Raw genomic sequence first — 20,001 nt, forward strand, 5'->3', positions numbered from 1 at the left:
TGATTCTTTCACCATACTCGCTAATTTGGTCCTGTTCTTGCTCTGATTCTTGCAATGTTCTTTTTCCTCCTCCTCCTCAGAAGCTCGCCGCCGTGGCCCGACGAGGACTCGTGGGCTCTGTACTGGGCGAAATACGCGTGGGCTCACGCGCTAATGAGCAGGTTCGTATTGAAATTTCTCCCAGACACCCGCAATCTGCTCTACGATTTGCGCTTACATAAATGGGCTTACAGTCTGTCTAGCACATGTTAAGCAATTGGGCTTGTAGGCTCAGACACTCGGTTAATTCCTTCTGGTGTCTCCTGTGCAGATTTGTTGCTGGTGGAATGAACGATTTGATTTAGTGTGGCCATGGTGCACAGAATTGTTGCTATATCGGAATGAGTTATTACGTGCTTAAGCACTCGGTCAATTGTCTACTGTTGCAACAGATGCTTTGGTTTTTGAGTTTTCTAGTGCCAAGAAGATCCCTTGCTACTGGAATGAATATGTGTTTGTGTTTGTCCAATGCTGTTCTTGGCCTAAAAGATTTGCTTCAGTCAACTTGATAAGAAGCATCGTCGAGACAAAGGCTTGATAATATGTGTTTCTGTTCTGCCATTCGGTAGAGATCTATACAGTAGTTAAAACCTAAGCTGTAGGAAGCAGGAGGGAAGAAGTCAATCCCCGACACATTCACTACTTCTATTTTACAAAAGTACAGTTTGCTTATTTCCTTCTTCAGTGCTATGCATGCTATTTCAACTATAGCTGGACATGTCATGTTAGCTCACCTCCTCACCTAAGTTACCTTAACTTTTTATTGTTTGCAGACTTTGTGCGCCTCAGATGGTTGGTTATCTGTTCAAATATCCTTCAGATCCAGGTTTAGCCTCTAAAAGATCCTCTTTTAATGTTGTTGGACTCTTTTTTAAATGTTTTTTTGGCCTTTGCTTATTGCCGGCTTTTTTTCAAGATTATCTTTATACTGCTATAATGTAAGTGTTGTGAATGTATGACTATCTGATCAAGACTGTTCTCATGTGCAATATTAGGCATGCCTGATGCATACAATGTGTTGTTACATTATCTTTCCAGTTCATTATTTCTGGAAACTCCTGTCAAGTATTACCAAAGAGGATTTCTGAAAAGTAAAAGAACATCTCCTAATAGAAACAAAACTTAGCAGCTTAGCATAGTTTGCTTAGTTTACCAAATATTTTGCAGTCAAGGTACACCTAAGGTAGATTTTTTTTTCCGATAAAGATGCCTACAGTTGATATCCTTGTTGACAAGGTTAATGTGCATTACTCCTCATTGTATATTCAACATTATGATCTCCTACTTCATCACACATAGATAGAAGTACAGATGATGAAGTGTCATGTGATTTGATTGAAATGTCATTTTTACGGATTATATCACACACACAACTTATGTAAGATGTTATTTCATATTCATGCTCTATGCCGTTTCTGAACAACATCATCTAAGGTCCAGATGTAGCTAAGCTTTTTTTTTTTTTTTTTTTTTGCTTCGGTCTGAATTTCTTTCCACTGATCATCATATCATATGTATGCAGTACTCAGACATGCTGCAATCCTTAATCAGATAGATGCTTCTACCTCCAGTACTCCTACTGCAATGCTTCCTCCACAACAGAAAAATTATAATGCTGGTTAGTAAATGCTTCCTGTTTGCTTACTCAAAATACAGTGACATAAGTATGTCTTTACACTAATCATCATGCCTCATGTTTGTACTGTGTAGTGATCAATTTTCCTATTATACATGCTCGAACGCCTGATCGTACACCTGCCTTTAACTTGGGAAGGCATGCTTCAGATTTTGCTCCATGGGGGACTGATTCTTCTCTTGGTTAGTAACATTGTCTGTTCGCTTACCACACGTATATTACCTAACATGTTTCTTGACTTGCAAATTCATGACCAAAAAAATTCTCATGACTTGTAGGCTTTGCCTTTTAAATTAAATTAGTACCAATAACTTTCTTGCTTTGAACGACAAGACGTATGTTTTCTGTCTTGATTATAACAAGGGAATGTGTGTTGGATACTTGTTTTGTTCACATAACATATACTGGAAATAATGCAACTGTATTTATAGTTTCAACTCTCACAATGTATTCAGGAATGTTTGGTATTACCTAGATCAACTTCTTATAATACTGTCTGTTTACTTAATTGACAGAGTCTTACTATAAGCCACTGGGTATGTCTCCTTTATAATGCAATGAATTCTATTGTTTCAAAATATAAGTACATACCTAGTTATGCCTATACATTATTCAAAATTTTGTTTTAGCATGCATGATTATGTGTTCACATAATTTGAGCTATGCACAGAGAACAGTACTTCACTTTCTAGTTAATATGTATCATCAAACCATATGCGTTGCAGAAATATTTGTGTTATAAGGTATGCTTTGTCTAATATTATACTTTTTTGGTCTTTCTCTGATATTTCTGCAGAACTGGCATTCTCAAAACTATCTATGGGCCAACCAGGATCCGAGCTAATGGCTCCACCGCTGATGCGGAATAACCATGGCACACCTGCAATGGGAGTACCATCTCTGCGCCAACCTAGATCAGCACAACTCACCCCACAGAGGCTGATGCAGGATGGAGAAGGTTAGCTTTTGTGAACGCCTGTCATTTCCAGCTTGCAAGCTAGACACGTTTGAACCTTTGTGTAATATTGCAGTGCTGCCCACATTAGATATCAAAGGAAAAGGACCTGCATCAGAAGTATTCGAGCAAAAAGTGCGGGTCCATGTCGCTAGTTTGACTGCGGAAGATGGCACTACAGGTGCTGCAGGGTTGTTGATTAAGAAGGGAGCCTGGCAATTCATCTGCGCGTCATGTTTCCCGATGCAGGTCACGGGACCAGTTCTTTTAGCAGCTGCTTGCTGTGAAGGGATCAAAATCGCTCGGGCCTATCAACCAACTTCTATTGTGCTGGAGTCCCATCTATTCCAACTGCTCGACCCTCTAGCCAGTGCTCATGCTCCATGCCCACAGATGGAAGAGTTGATGAAATTGCTGGATCCCTCACGTTGCACAGTGGAAGCCATTACCGAAGAAAGCAATGGAGCTGCTCGTCAACTCGCCATGCATTCTTTGGTGACGGGGAGTGGCCGAGATATTCTTTGGTGTTCCACCGGATTGGCTTGTGCTTACTTAGCTGGTTGCCAAGAGCAGTAATGTTAGTTACTCTGTTGCGAAACAAACGGCAAATGGATAGTTGGTAAATGGCAAATACAGGTTTCAGGTTAGAGTTTAGATACAGACAAATGCGAGCATTCATCAAGTGTAGATACAGGTAGACAGCATTCTTTCAGTACCCACATTGGAAAAAGCAATTGAACAGGTAGTTGTACCCACATGGTACTTTTGTTATGAATTGCTTACCGACTATCTTCTAAGTGAATTGTATAACTAGTTCTGACTGATGTGATGTGAACTTGTGTAAGAGCAGCCACTTATTCATATATGAATAGAAAGGGTTTCAGTTTGAGTTCATAAGTAATTTTCAGTTTTTTCAGTTTTTTCCGTCTAATGATTTCCTGTGTGATATATATCTTTTTTTGTGAGATGGTGATATATATCTTTCCTGATTCTAGCCTGTTCTGGAATAGTGTTGGGAATTTGCTAGTATTCTGAAGGCTAAGGGCATGCAGACTGTTAAGATCATCGACTTTCCCTTTTGCACTCAAATATCCTGAACATACTACTGTTTTATTATCGATGTATCTTGTTTGGAAAACTAAACCTCCAATAGTTGAATTCAGCTTCTTGAATGATGTATATCTTTTTTTTTTTTGTTCTTACATGAGCAGTCTGGTGTACTGTACTTGTTCTCTGAATTGACGGCTGTTTCTACAGGGTCTGCCGATTCCTTAAGCAAATGGATAGAAATCAGATAGATTTAAACTGCAATCGCAAAGATACTACGCCCATCCCAAATGATGATCTTCACCAACTTGGCATCGTTCCCCGGTCAAGAGTACAGTGTGATGAGTGTGCCTGGTACTCAGCTGTTGCCGCCATTGAGTGCAGACTTCAGAGCAACGGCCGCATAGGAGGCGTATGCTGTTTGGCCTTGGAGAGTTTTGGCGCAATGTGCACATACTATGCAAACTAACTAAGATTTTTTTTTCCAAGTTAGCCTTCCATGGGATTTCCACCCGCAAGATGAAACACTCTACTCCCTCCGATTCATATTAATTGACTTCAATATGGATGTATCTAGATACATCCATATTAGAGTCAATTAATATGAACCGGAGGAGTACATATTTTGGGAATAACCATTTAACTGGGAACCTAAAATCCCCTACTAGTTGCGCCTGCATCTCATGTTGCATGATGCATTCCTAAGATCTCATAAAATGTAAAAAAATAGCATGGACATTGGTTATGCCATATCTTTTGTACCAACAAAATTTGATCCAAAAATATGACGATGTGCAGCATGCAAAAAAAAAGTGTGATTAGCACATGATACTGTTCACTTAGATCTTCTCTTTTCCACACAGGTCACAAATGGTCAAAATATGTGGAACCTAAACTCATATCCATGAATGTTCTTACATTTTTTACGAAAAACTCAAAGGGACAACATAGGACATGGGGTGTGGATGCAACTAGTTCCGTAATACTCGCATACTTTGGTTTCTAAGAAAAATATTCTAGGAACTAACATTTAATGTACTCCAGATACAAGAGCTTATTAGCATGATTGTTTCATAATGTGAATATATATCAAGGAAAAGCGTCAATCACATGACGACGACTCGTAGCAACAACAAAAAAATCCATACACGGTGTTTTCTTAAGAGAAAAAAGTGGGTTAGAAAACCGTTTTGATGCAAGGAATCCATGTGGGCTCCATATCCATCATTTTGTTGAGAAAACATGCCACTCGAGATGGTTGCTTTTATGGATTTATTTTGAGCAAAACAATTTTGTAGTACAATGCAGAAAGATAATTTAGAAAACAATCTTCTGTTGCAAACCCTTGGTTAACTATCTCAAGCTTTCATAGTACACTCCACTATAGTGTACATATTTCTATCTTGAAGTTGCCCTAAGACCATCCACTATGTAGAGCAAAAGCGAACCATAGATCTCAATGAATCGATTCAACACATAGCAGTGCATCGGTTCAATAAGCTTTGACAGCAATAGCGACTCAAGCTTGTTGGTTCGGTTCATGCTGCTATACATGCTAGGCTGGCCCATGTTGCATAGAGAGGAGGGGAGATTGATTGATGTGATTGCATGAAAAAAGTACAAAAAGGTAGTGCATGTTGTCTTGGATCCACAAATAAATCGAACCTATATATATCAAGAAAAATGAAGTGACTTGCACACGTGACAACTTTTTCTTTAAACCGGCGTCACATAGTGCATGGCCTAGATTTAAAGGATACAAGTGTACGCTCTGATTTGATTTCATTTTCGAGAAGGTGGGTAGAACAATGTTGCAAATAGCCGCAAAACCCCCACCAAAACCTGTATAAAATCGCAGGCCACGCCGCCCAATTAATGGCGTCACTCCTGGCCTCCATCTTACCCGCGGCCTGCTCCACCTCCGCCCCGGCGCTCGTCCTCCGTGCGCTCCCCCGCACCCCCCTCCGCCGTGCCCTCGCCTCGCCGCCCCGCATGTCCTCCTCCTCCTCCTCCGCTTCTACCGCGCCGTCGGCAGCCGCCGCGGCCGGGGAGAAGCCCACGGCGGCGCCGTACGGGTCCTGGAAGTCGCCCATAACCGCGGATGTCGTCTCCGGCGCCGAAAAGCGCCTCGGGGGCATGGCCCTCGCCGGAGACGGTCGGCTGCTATGGATCGAGGGCCGCCCCGAGGAGAAAGGGTGAGTGAGCACTGATTCCGTGCTTAAGTGCTTAATTGACCGATGTAGCATGTTTTTGCCTCGAAAGTCTGGTGCTGGTGTAGATTAATGCATTATATCCTCAGTGTTTCCTGTACTATTTTACCTTCTGCGTGTTCGAATGGGTGAGCAGTCTATGGTGATTTCTTAGCAAGTTTACATACATGGATTTGTTTTCGTAGCTTGTGGGAGCATCTAATTCTGAGTAGTTCTATCCCCAGCAAGTGAATATAGCTGAATATGAAGGAAAAATGTTATTTGGAATCATTTTCTTTGTTTAACGGAGCTTGAGATTCTCAGCAGATTAATGATTCTCTCTCCATTCCAGTAAGAGGGAAGATATAGCAAATGAGATTGATTCCATGACTATCATAAATTTTTTTTATGTCTGTATAAGAAAATTACAATAGCCATGCCCAGGAGTATGTGAATGATGAGACTTGAAAATGAGAAATGCAGTTGCTTGATGAATTTTACCAATAGTTACATGCAATCTTAGAACCTAGAGTGTACCAAGCCTAAGGCGTGTGCATATTGCACATGAGATAAAATGGTGTTAGACGAACTGAATGATAACGTACACATCCTTCCTCATTCAAAATCAATGACACCATGGGCTGCGTGCCAAACTCCTCGGCATATGTCAATTACATTATGTTCGTGCTTATTATTGCTCAACCATATTCAATCTTGTTAGGTCTCAGTTAGTTTATGTGGAGACTCAAGTTGGATATTTTGGGCCATATTTAACTAATTGTGTATTCAGGCGTATGGTTATTGTAAAGGAGGGTGACAAGCCCGTGGATGTCATACCTCAGGAATTTGCAGCACGCACTCTGGCTCAAGAATATGGAGGTGGTGCATTTGCAGTCCAAGATAATGTTGTTCTTTTCTCAAACTATAAGGATCAGCGTCTGTACAAGCAACTGACCGAAAGTAAGTGGGATAGTAAGCACTTAGAATAGAGTTAGTTCAGCGTCACTCTAGCCTACATGTGACTTATCATTTCAGTAAAGAAATGTGGTTAAGTTGGAATTATATGATGTTTAGTTTTCTTACTTGCATTTAGTCTCCTTCAAATGCTAGTCTTATATTCCATTACATCTCCTTCAATAGGTTATATTTTGTTCAACTGTTTATTGAAATGGGTAATATGAATAGCAGTGTGCCTAAAAATATGATGGGGAAGAGGGCTAGAAAGAGTGATGCCCACTTACCTGATACATTATAGTATTGAAGCTCGGATTGAGTGCCAAAAACCCTTATCTGTGAGATCATCAACATAGTAATCAATAGGTAGGCTAGCTAAAGCTATTTGCTCTAATCCTCACGAATCGTGAATCATGAATTCATGATTGCAGGAAAACTTACTTTTAGGTCTAATACTTGGCAGCTGATGAAAATGATCTGATAGAAAAACTAGGGAATCTTTTTGACTGAAAACTGTAGGCAAGGCATCAAGAGTATATGTTTTGTTAACTATGAATTGTACAAGCAAGAAGTCTGTACACGGATGGGTATACAAGACGGCCAGGGAGGGTTGTAGGGAATGACACTAATTCAAATCAACTCTTTAGTAACATTTCATCTTTGCAAATTAAATTATGGTGTTTTTATTTGAAATTATTTGACATGATCATTTTGTCTTCATCAGCTGCTAGTCTACCTGCGCCTCTTACACCTGATTATGGTGCACCTGACGTCAGTTATGCTGATGGAGTCTTTGATCCACACTTCAGCCGTTATGTTACTGTGATGGAAGGTACTTCACATATGATTTGTTCACAGAGTTACATGCAGTGTGTCTAGCTGCAGGATGAACTGCTGAACTCTGACATGCTCAAATTTCTCGATAGACCGACGGACGAGTAGCTTGAATCCCACTACAACAATTGCATCTGTAAACTTAAGTGGTGGGGATGTCCATGGTAAGTAGAAAATTCTGTAATTTGTACCAAGCAGATCTAAGTTTTTGTTCGTTTTGTTTGATGCTTACTTTGGTTTAAATACCAGTATCTCACATATATTTCTGTATTGAAGAACCAAAGGTGCTGATCAGTGGGAATGACTTCTATGCTTCTCCTCGAATTGATCAAAATAAAAAGCGGATGGCATGGATTGAGTGGGGTCATCCAAACATGGCATGGGATAAATCAGAACTCTGGGTTGGCTACTTCTCTGAAAGCGGGTTAGTGAACTATCTTTTGAACTGGATACTGGAACATGCTGCCTTTTCTTGGAAGACATGTTATAAATAAAAAGAACCTAGTTAATCATCACCTCAATATGGATAACCAGGCACTTTATCTGAAGATACATTCTGCATTTCTACCATGGTACTCACAAGGAGTTTCAATACATCTCTATGCCCCCTTCTAGGCCACTTTATGTATTAACATCTCCAGAAAAAAACTTGTCTGTTACAACATGTAGTTACGAAACACATTTGAAAAGTTACCAGTGGAAAACCAAATATCGCGTGCCCTTTTATGTCATGTGGGGCATGACTACAGGCTACAGCTGACAGGCCAGGCTATATAATGGCACGTTTGAAATGAATTAAGAGATAGGCGTATATTTCCCAAATTTCTCCCTGTCCTTCCTGCGCTTAGGTGATGTACCTCTACCACATGGCCCTGGGTAACAAATTTTCTGTCCTCGCCCTTTCCATTGAACAACTACAATATCAGAAGTCAGATAAAATCCTGGGCCACTACAGCCCCAAAATCTGCAACTAGTGACATTCTTTTAATGTCAGTTTCTACTTGGACTTGCACATTTTTGTTCAAACCAAAGAAAAAATACAGTGTGTGCATTTTCCTAAAATCTTTAAATATAATGAGATTCTGTCATATCATGTATGAGCTTGGATCATGGTACTGATTAGTGATTAGTTCGCTTATTTGCTTAGTATGTTGCACCAAGTTCTAACTGTTGCTGATGTGCTTTTGTTCAGAGACTTGTCCAAACGGGTCTGTGTTGCTGGTGGTAATCCAATGCAGGTGGAATCCCCTGCTGAGCCTAAATGGTCTCCAAAAGGTGTCATTTACTAGCTAAAGTTGCCTAGATTCTTTGCTATTTTCTCATATATTATTCTTACTTGAGTGACATAAGTTTCTGATTTGTGTTTTATTTTTTTCTTTTGTCTTGTTTCTGAAGTTCCATTTGTTAACAAAGATTTTTATGGAAAGAGGATAGGAAATATGGTATTGCGAACTTGAGAAGCATTTACATTTCTTATCACATATTCTATTGGTGTGCATCTTCATGTCTTCAATACACTCTTTAGTTTGATTATGGAATTGGAAGTTATATTATGTTCAGTTTCACGACTCTAATTTATGTTAGTCTGCCTACTGTTCCAACATTTTATGAAGATGCTTTAACTAAATAGACTATCGTATTTTGTATCATGATATGGAAACTAGGTATCTTCAATATGGGAGTACAGCACTTTGTTCTTAACCAACAACTGCGTTTTTGCATTATTGTTTTCTAGGCCTTCTCTTCATGGTTAACACTGCCTACTGATTGAACTGTTTGATATCTTATACAACTTTCATGTTAATATATTTGCTTCCATGACAAGAAGGTGACCACTGACTACTGAGTAGCAGAATTTTGTCATGGCTTGGAACAAAATTATTCTAATACATGCAAACTTGCAGGCGAACTGTTTTTCATAACTGACAGAGGGAGTGGATTCTGGAACATTTATAAATGGGTAATTTGGTTCTATCTCAGTACCTGAGCTCTTTAATTTCGTACATTTTGATGACACTGCTGGTTTCTTGTGTCGTTGGGAGTAATAACTTCAGAACTCACGACTATGACATGGTGATTAAATATTACATTCTTTGTCATCATCTGATCTTTGCTTCCATTAAATATCTCCACTTCACTGTATCAGGTTGAACACGCCAATGAAGTTGTTCCAGTTTACACATTAGATGCTGAGTTCACAAGACCATTGTGGGTTTTTGGCATCAGCTCTTACGATTTTCTTGGAAAGAGCAATCACATCGTTTTTACTTACAGGTTCTGATAATTTTGTAAAGTTGGTTTATTCTGTTAATAAAAGCATCTTTAAATACCATCCTATGATCCCAGTGCCAATGTCACTCAGGCAGCTCGGAAGGTCATATCTTGGTGTTCTAAACTGTGATTCAGGTTCTGCTTCGTTGCTCGACACCCCCTTCTCCGATTTGTACAATGTGGTAAGCATCAGAATGACAGAAGCTGTGTGCCCTCTATTTGAGTTTTTGTTTCATGTATGTACTGTGGTGTGTTAACTTAAGTTTTCGCTGGTGGTTGTGTTGACCTCTTCTACGGTATGGCAGGTAACTGGAGATGATTTCTTCTATATCGAAGGTGCCTCTGCAAATGTTCCATTGTCAATTGCAAAGGTTTCCAGGATGTGGTATCCTCATTTTTGGTTATGTATTTATGATGTAGTAGTGCGTCAACTGATGCATCACATACGTTGACTCTTTGCAGGTGACTTTGGATGAGAACAAAACAAAAGCAGTTAATTTCTCAATAGTCTGGTCTTCCTCACCAGATGTTGGGCAATATAGACCTTTCTTCAGCACCCCAGAATTTATCGAGTTCCCTACATCCAGCCCTGGGAAGAATGCTTATGCCTATTTCTACCCACCTTTGAATCCAATGTTTCAAGGTTTACCAGATGAAAAGCCTCCATTGCTTGTCAAAACACATGGTAAGGGAATTAACGAACCTTTTTGATGTCTCGATGTAATTATTCATACTCAAGTTTGGTGTTTTATACATCTATTTCATTAAAATATATTTGTTTGTTAAGTGAGTTACTTGATCATCCATTTTCCATGATGACAAAAAAAAAAAAACAAGACAGTGGAGCTTTGATATCTCCCACAATTTTCAGGAGGACCTACAGGTGAAACACGTGCAGTTCTAGACCTTAGTGTCCAGTATTGGACAAGTCGAGGGTGGGCATTTCTTGATGTTAACTATGGAGGAAGCACCGGTCTGTCCTATAACCTCTAATATTCAGATTACACCTTATTATAAATGTAGAAAACTCTTTATTAGTTAGTTGTGGGCTATTGATTATAATAAAGGCTCTAGGTTCATTTAATTTTTTATTACTATAAGCTAAACGTGTATTGAAACATAAACTGAAGGTTATGGGAGAGAATATCGAGAGAGACTATTGGAGAAATGGGGTATTGTTGATGTTGATGATTGTTGCAGCTGTGCAAAGTTCCTGGTACATCCTATGTTATAATATTGTAGTACTAGCATTTTTAGCAAAGATTAAATGCACCTTCCTTTTGTTGTAAGGTGGAGAATGGGAAAGTAGATGAACAGCGCCTCTGTATAACTGGGAGATCAGCAGGTGGATACACTACTTTAGCTTCACTGGCTTTCAGAGATACATTCAAGGCTGGAGCATCTTTGTATGGAGTAAGTTCTATCTTTTCAGGATCTATTGTTTGTTGGGCTGCTATAGGCAAACATTCACCAGATACTCAATGGGTTCTGCAGCTCCTATATTTGTTTTCTCATAAACAGTCCCTGGAGTCTCAAAATGGTATAATCTTAGATCGTTACTATGACCTGTATATTGGTCATCCATGAGTTATATTTATGTTTCCATTTGGCCACATTTGATCAGTCATCATATTTTTTCAATACAACATAACATCCTTTTTTTTCTGTTTCACTATAAAACGGAAATGAAGTGTTCTGCAGCACAACAGACCACAGCAGATGCTAAACCCTAAACTGAGAGAGAAACATATTGCTGATCTCAAATAATAGAAACTCTCATCAGGTAGTAAAGAGCAGAGAAACTAAACTCGTTATTTTCCTTAATGTAAATGAAATCTATAACAAAACTGTGGGGGAGGCCCTGACAGTAAATTTTGTTAAAAGGGAAAATAATTACAGGAAGGAGCTATATTATACTAGAGGGGAATGTACATAAGGAAAGAAGACCGGAGGGGGGCAGACAGGACTATAAAAAGGAACCAAGCCAGAGCGGCACCACTATCATGTTTTTTATTCCAAAAGAGAGATCAAAGATGACACTCTTAGTCCTTGTCCAACTATAGGTTGAGTGACTAGCTGCATTTTCTGTGTCTGGCTCCAGGCATCAATATTCCAGGACATCTGCGCACAGCCACACACCCTAATGGGCCGTGTTTGGGATTTGGGAAATTTCACAAATTCCTTTGGGAGTTGAACTGCATATTGTGAAATTCCTGTCGTGCCTTATTGCTTGATATATACTCCCTCAGTTCCAATCATTATGGCACATCTTATTTTGTTAAGACAAGTTTTTGACCAACAATTACTCTTTCAATATGCGGATTATGTGATAGAAAATCACTATAATAACTATGTAATTTTGGAAATGAATGAAGTGACACAAATTTCATGTCATTTAACCTTGTATTGCTTCAGCAATTGCTGGTCAAAGACATGTCTTAACGAAACAAAATGCGCCTTACTTTTAGTTCTGCAGGGAGTACGTTTAAGAATTTACCCACAACTTATGTTCTGGCTTTGAGCACAAGTCCAAGGAGTGCCTTCTAGGGCTTATGACCAAATCTTAGTCATTGTGGCACTCTCATAATGCTGCTGGTCACCGTCTTGCCTGTCCATCCAGTTTCGTGGTTTTTGTAACCAAGGATGAAGTTGTGAATAATGTAGAAGATGGAAGAGTCAATTTTGAATGTCTTTAAATCTTATTTCTTCCAAAAAAAAACTCTTGTTTAAATCGATTGTTATTATTGACCTGGATTTATATATGTGCCAAGGGTGGACGGGCCCTTTGTCATTTGCTTATGCATAGACCCGAGCTCTCGCAAATGGGGATTATTTTTTGAAAGAAAAGATCCCAAAGCTTGCTTATACTTTGTCTTTTTCATTGGTAGACTGATTGAATAATGCAGTTGACTAGTGCCATTTCGGTACCTATAATTTAGTTATCTATTATTTATTTTTGTTTTTATAGACATTAATTAACTCTTTTGCTTAATTGATGAGCAGATTGGTGATTTGTCTTTGTTGAGAGCAGAGACACACAAATTCGAGTCCCATTATATCGATAATCTTGTCGGTAAGACAGTATCTCATCATTTTTGTTTTGGAAAAGGATATTCAACCCACCCTTTGGTACGAGTTAATGATTACTTCTTCCACTGTATCCTTTCAGGAAATGAAAGGGCTTACTATGAGAGATCACCAATCAACTTTGTTAATAAATTTACATGCCCAGTTATTCTGTTTCAAGGGTTGGATGATAAGGTAGGTGCTGATCACCAACCAAATGGGTTATCATGAATTCTGAGTTGGTAGAACCTTGTATATGTGTGTTTCTATTACATACCATAGTTATATATGAGACCAAACCTGGGGAAATGATCTTTGACTCATAGGTGTAGATGCACCCGTGTCAAAAAAGTATATTTCAAAATTTCTAAAAATTTCAAAAAGAAATTCTGGGTGTACATCTTGACATTCTATGTTCACACACTATGTTTCTCAAAGAAATGACATTTTTTATGGGCTGTGTAAAAAAGACAATATTCGGTGATTAAAAATAGCTTTTTACATGACATGTTTTTATCTTTTCACCCGTGTCAAAAAAGTATATTTCAAAATTTCTAAAAATTTCAAAAAGAAATTCTGGGTGTACATCTTGACATTCTATGTTCACACACTATGTTTCTCAAAGAAATGACATTTTTTATGGGCTGTGTAAAAAAGACAATATTCGGTGATTAAAAATAGCTTTTTACATGACATGTTTTTATCTTTTTTATGTAGGCCACACAAAATGTCCTTTTTCCAAAAACTTTTGTGAATGAACATAGAATGTCCAAATGTACATCCGGAATTTTTCTTTTTATTTTTTCAACATTTTAGACTAAATTTAAAATGCATTTTTCTTAATAGGTGCATTTAGACCTATGAGCCAAAAGACCATGTCCCCAAACCTGACTATATATTAAAAGGTGTGTTGCAGCCTTTAGTTGGAACTAATTTCCAGCAGACAAGCTATCACTTTTGACCCTTAAAATTTTGTTTCTTCTGTTGTAGATTAGCCACTCCATTCTTTGGACGGTCATATCGTAGTTCCTCCTGTAAAACTAATGGCCGTGCTTCCTTATTTTCATACGGATTTCTAGCTATTTAAATAAAATCATCTAGTACTTAAAATAAAAAAATCCCTTTTCACATTCTGTATCTTCAAGAAATTTTCATGTTTTGGACCTGACCCTGGAAAGGTTGTGGAAGCGATGTATTATGTGTAACCCTGAGATTCCGTTTTTATGAACTGGATGTCAAAGTTTGGAGGAAAAATTATCAAAGTAAAAAAGCAATCCTATATCTTCATAGGATTCCATTAAAATTAAACTTTTACGGCAACATCTACTTGTGAATTTGTGTGATGCAATCTCACAAACCAAAAGTTTGCTCTAGTTTATGTAAAACCAGAATCTGCAAGCAGAAATGTGGGGCTACCCTAGCAAAATATTTCACACGCCTAAATGTTTTGCAGGTCGTACCACCAGATCAGGCACGTAAAATATATAAGGCCTTGAAAGAAAGGGGCTTGCCTGTTGCGTTGGTTGAATATGAAGGAGAGCAGCATGGGTTCCGCAAGGTCGAATATACTGCAATAATTACCTTGCACCTTCAACCCTGTTATCTCAAGGTTCTCATGGATTTTAAGCTCTTTTTTCTCACTTGGAACAGGCTGAAAACATCAAGTTCACCTTGGAGCAGCAGATGGTCTTTTTTGCTCGATTGGTGGGCAAATTCGAGGTGGCAGACGATATAACTCCAATCAAGATTGAGAACTTTGATTGATGTGCGTAAGAATCAAGTGTACCCGGCAGATTATATTTCTTAGAACTTGACCCTTTTACAATTTTACTGGTGGTCTGTAACTGGTGTGTTGTCTCTTGTCTAGGTCAAACTTATGTTGTCATCCTTTAATTGATTCCTTCCTAGAATTTCGTGAAGATTCATGCAACAAACAGATATTTCTTCAATGGTCAACACAAGACATTACGGGTCAATGACTAAAAATTTATACCAAGGTTAGCTGCAAAAGGCCAATCCTCACATCTCATCGATCACCTGGATTAATCTAGCTAGGTAATCTGTTCAGTACGTGCCGACGAGAAAGATACACCACAACCAGCGGCACGTATATTTGCGTGAATGTGGACATGATCTGAGTAATTCTAGTATGCTCTGATTCGCTTATCTGATCTGCTCCTTACGTAATGTGCAGGGCAGAGCGCGAGTGATGTGACTGGCGACCTAAACTTGTGGTTGCAGCAGGTGCTGGAGAATTTCGATGGTGCTTGGAGCCTAACAGGGCCGCAGAATATGGGAACCGCTAGAGCTGACGGAACGGAACGATCGATCGAGATGAATACTGCTGGTGGACGGCTTGTTTCTTAGCTTCAGGTTTCAACTCTGCTATAAAAAACGTCAACGCTCCTGGAAATCTTTAAAATCCATTGTCTTTGGAGTAGGCAAGTATATGACAGGTGCACATCAATCTTTGACATATTTGTTGATGCCATGTTGTGAAAACGGCGATGCTTAGAAGCATCTGGTGAGCAGCATGCGCATGCAACTCTAAAAGGAACAATAGTTTCCTTGCTTCGATAGAATCCAACTAAATAAAAACAAACGCTAAGTCGTCAACAATAGCAGGAACCGTGAAAAGGACGTGCACGCGTGTGCAGCAGAATCCTCAAATCTTGTCAAACTTTTCCTCTGAAAACGAGCATGCAGTTTGCTCTGGCGATGACATGAAAAAGGAAGATGACGCCGGGGTGGCACCCCCGTGGTTTGGCTCACACGCGGCCTTAGAAATTCTCATTTGGTACATCAGCCACCAGGGAGAGAAAACCGCGATCTTGATCTAGGGTTTCGGTCACCTCACTGGTGGTCCGTTCTGCCTCCGGCAGCCCTTGGAGCCTTAGAGGTGGTGAGGACCATGGTCTCTCAGCGGGCAGGAGGGTTTTGGTTTTGTTCTCTTCGGAATGATGAAGCAACAACAACATCCTAAAGTTAGAATAAGGTTCTTCCTGCTCTATTCTCACTTTAATGGTGCGCCTAGCACGGACATAGGACGCGTGAAGTTATGTGTCCTGTGAATCTTCCCGGATCTGGTCAATTTTCATTTTTGTTGGTGTAGTTGCAGCTTTGTCTTTTTCAACGTATGGTTCTCATCATTGACGATGGTTACAGCTTTCGTGGCATGTCACGATGATTTCCTGTTGCTTACTACAACAATTATTATTACAACAAGCTTTGTCCGGCTCCCGTCAGAGAGGGGTGTGGCCTTCGGCTCACTTGGGTTCTTGTAGTCGTCGCTAGGTTATCCAATAACCTATCTCTTATTTTTTTTTATACTTCTATTGATGATTATCAATAGATCCGTGGATTTTTCGCAAAATAAATAAATAAGATGGTGTGTTGTGTTGTACACACTAGTTGAGCCCATTAGGTTTATGCAGTGTACATAAGAGTATTTCTTCAATGGTCAACATATAACTTCTAATCCATGTTGATTTCGTCGGCCGTGATCAAGCGGAAGACTTGTCCTCATGTTTCACGAGGCGAGACATCCAATACGTAGTATGTTTATACGGGTCACCGCACACTGATAATTGGTACCTCAAGTGGTAACATGTTTGTATCAACTATTCCCTCCATACCGGTTTACAGGGTAATTACGCATTTCGAAAAAAAAGTTTGACTATAAATTTGATCAACTAAATATAAGATATATGTCACAAAAATTATACATTGAATTCATATTCAAAAGAAGTTTCCAACAGTATAATTTTTATGATATATATCTTATATTTTGTTGACCAAATTAGTATTCAAAGTTTTGGTGATTCTATAACAATGCAGACATCCCTTGGGTCAAATTGATATGGCATGCTTATTATGATAACAGAGGTACTCCACAAACAATCAGCACAAAGGCCTCCTTTTGGTGGAGAGACTGTTTGACTTATCTGGATAAATACAAGGAGATGACAAATGTGGATATAAATAATGGAAAATCAGTAATCCTATGGAAGGACAGTTGGAATAGTGATATCAGGCAGGACATATATCCCCATCTACACTCATTTGCTAAGAATCAAAAGATCACAATCCAAAAGGCAGTTGAAGTTACTAATGAAAATATATATGATATGTTCCATCTTCCTCTCAGCACTGTTGCTCATGAAGAACTACACAATTTGGAACAGGAATTACTGGACTTCAGCATTACTGCAATGGATGATATTTGGTCTTTCAATTGGGGCAGTAATTTTTCTACAAAGAAGGTTTACAAGGAACTTATTGGCAATCACTCACCACCAGATTGCATCACTTCGATATGGAAAACTTGTAACATTCCTAGGCATAAATTCTTTGCCTGGCTCTTACTCAATGGTAGACTCAACACAAAGGAGATGATGAAGCACAAGCACTTTTATGTGGAGTTCTCTGATTGCATCTTATGTGAGACTTGCCCTGAGGAAACAAATATGCACTTATTCTTTGAATGTACTTTCAGTCAAAGCTTCTGGTGGGCTCTCGGTATAGAATGAAATGTTGATCTGGATCTCTATCAGATGATGAACGATGCCAAAAGAAGGATGTCCTTGGATTTCTTTATGGAAATAATGATCATAGGATGTTGGAGTATTTGGGACCAACGGAATGATGCTATATTCAATGGGAATCCGCCAAATATTCAGAGATGTATTAGCAAATTTAGAACCACTTTCACTCTAACTATGCATAGAGCAAGCCTAGTCTTAAGGAAGGGATGCAATCATGGATTGACACCCTATGAACTTGTAATAAGTGATTCACCATTGTAAATATTCACCCCATTATTTAATAGAAAATGACACAGTAGGGAGCCTTTCCCTACTGTATTTGTGTCAAAAAAAAAGTATTCAAAGTTTTTCCTCAAAATACGTAATTGCCTTATAAACCGGTATGGAGGGAGTACTTTCTCCGTATCGGTTTAACAGGCGTGCACGCAGTTAAAGATAAAATTTAACATTTAATGTTATTAATAAAATATAAATTTTATGTCTGCAAAATCTATACCATTAGATTCATATTCATTTTTTTTGCAATGATATAATTTTCGTGATATATATTTTATATTTTGTTGACCAAAATAACAGTCAAAGTAATTTCTTAAACTATGTGCGTGTATGTTAAACCGATCTGGTAAAAGTATCAAGGTTTCACGTTTTGTTTCGATTGGTTCACTTCAATTGTAGCTAGGACTAGAGCGTCAATCAATGACGTGATTGGCATGGGATGATATAGAGTTTCAGATCAGTATACCTACCGGCGTACACAGAAGTATTTTAAAGTGTACCAATTGACTAACAGATGTCCATACTTCCATGTGTTCAGTACACCGACGACCGTAAAATACTCATGTCTGCTTTTCTTCTAAACTGTGATACTTAATTGTCGTAATCTCGACTGCAATCATGCTGGCGTGTGGTTTCTTTGATGAAAATCGATGGAGAGCATGTTGTTAAAAGAATCACACTAGCGTGATTCAATCATCTTCTCCTTCCTTGTCTCCCCTGAAACATGATTTAAAAGGAAAACGACACATGAAAAGATCAAAGTTCCACATCTTTCTTATGACTAGGGTTTGTCTATCCCCCCTCCCCCGTTTGGGAGTTTTGACCATAGCCCGGTCCCATATGTATGTGAGGTCACCACTTGAAGTCTCCTTCGGTGAGGATGAAACAAGAGGCTCGATCTTGGCTATGTGTGAGGACCATAGCCCTTTGGCCTCCTGTTCTTCCGCACCTTACTGGATGCCATGAAAATTGAAGTTATTGCCTGCTTCTTGCTAGATTCCTATGATAATTTGGTACCGCTAGGTATAATGTCGTGCTCACTGCCAACGGGTTTCGTACGACCTCGCTCTAGAACAGTGGCATGAAGCTCATCAGACGCATCCTCACCACTCCGATGTAGAAGTTCTATGGACACTCGTGTTTTCTTAAGTTTCTTTTTTTCTCTCTCAACATTGTTAACAATTTACCATTTATTTGAGAAAATTTCTGCATTGTTGGCGTCTTCTTTGTGATATACATATTGCTCCCACCGGTTCAACTAATCATGTATTACTCCCACCGGTTCTAATCTGCACACTAGTCCCATTTGATTTGAGTAATTGGCACATAGCTCCTACCCCCTCCTTTCTATAATTCTTGTGGTGATTGTATTTCAAATTTAAACTAATACCATGATAAAAATTATGAAACGGAGCAAGCATTCGCCCGGCCAAGCCAGCGAGAGAATCTTCCAAAATTTGTCTTTCTACCTAGTTTGCGTTGTGCGTGGAGGCAATATCCCGAACAAAAAAACGTGGATCAAATCAATCAAGTCCCTTGATTTGATTTGTCCGCCTATTTTTTTTTTTGCAAAACAAAATACAATCATAAATACGTATATATACTCACCTCTATAAACGCACGCAACAAGCATCAAGCTACATACGAGCAGCATTTTCAATTTGTTTTATTAGTTTGCTTGCATATATGTATGTGAACACATGGAGATTTTCTTGGCAAAGTTTTGGGAGGTATTGACTCCATTGTCACTACTCGTATGTGGCAATTGATGCTTGACACCTTTGTCAACACATGGAGTGTCACCTTCCAGACTCATGAAGACCTGCGATGATGGTGACACCTTTGTTTCCTCGTTTTCCAACCACAACAATAATTGTTACAGATTGGATTTATCCGAACCATTGAATATAAATAATTACGTGATTGAATAGGAAGTATGGTAGACGTAACAAACTCTGAATTGCATGGGAGAGAATACCAAAATACGTGTGTAAAAGAATATTCTCTCAGAATATCATATTCTTTTATACAAGAGTAAAAGAGAATCGAAACAAACCACAATGGTTTATTCTCAACAGTCCCACAACCATACGGTTGCCTAGCGTTCGCACCAGTCAACAACCAATCCCCTATTTATGCTATCCTACCGGCACTCACGGGTCTATCAATCGGGCTAACTAAACAGAATCA

General features: G+C 39.0%; 2 protein-coding genes across 3 annotated transcripts; both read left to right on the forward strand.

Moving 5' to 3' along the window:
- The first annotated feature begins 570 nt into the window (after positions 1 to 570).
- Positions 571 to 3,206, forward strand: LOC124708936. The gene is made up of 6 exons (XM_047240583.1): positions 571 to 697; positions 813 to 865; positions 1,562 to 1,657; positions 1,750 to 1,857; positions 2,472 to 2,633; positions 2,707 to 3,206. Exons 2-6 carry the CDS (start codon positions 829 to 831, stop codon positions 3,204 to 3,206), a joined length of 903 nt encoding a protein of 300 aa, XP_047096539.1. The 5' UTR covers positions 571 to 697; positions 813 to 828.
- Positions 3,207 to 5,552: 2,346 nt separating this feature from the next.
- On the forward strand, positions 5,553 to 14,987 carry LOC124685432. Of its 2 annotated transcripts, XM_047219785.1 has the most exons (19): positions 5,553 to 5,872; positions 6,657 to 6,826; positions 7,545 to 7,652; positions 7,747 to 7,818; positions 7,931 to 8,078; positions 8,847 to 8,929; positions 9,559 to 9,614; positions 9,801 to 9,928; positions 10,017 to 10,107; positions 10,231 to 10,296; positions 10,388 to 10,610; positions 10,797 to 10,898; positions 11,056 to 11,141; positions 11,216 to 11,338; positions 12,929 to 12,998; positions 13,095 to 13,186; positions 14,445 to 14,549; positions 14,642 to 14,756; positions 14,859 to 14,987. In XM_047219785.1, the coding sequence occupies exons 1-18, from the start codon at positions 5,553 to 5,555 to the stop codon at positions 14,753 to 14,755; spliced, it is 2,157 nt and encodes a 718-aa protein (XP_047075741.1). In that variant the 3' UTR covers position 14,756; positions 14,859 to 14,987. The 2 variants fall into 2 exon arrangements, with proteins under 2 accessions (XP_047075741.1, XP_047075740.1); XM_047219784.1 differs by having other exon boundaries at positions 14,642 to 14,987.
- Positions 14,988 to 20,001: the final 5,014 nt, after the last annotated feature.

Source organism: Lolium rigidum, chromosome 1 (genome assembly GCF_022539505.1).
Source record: "Lolium rigidum isolate FL_2022 chromosome 1, APGP_CSIRO_Lrig_0.1, whole genome shotgun sequence".
In the NCBI taxonomy this organism is placed as follows: domain Eukaryota; kingdom Viridiplantae; phylum Streptophyta; class Magnoliopsida; order Poales; family Poaceae; genus Lolium; species Lolium rigidum.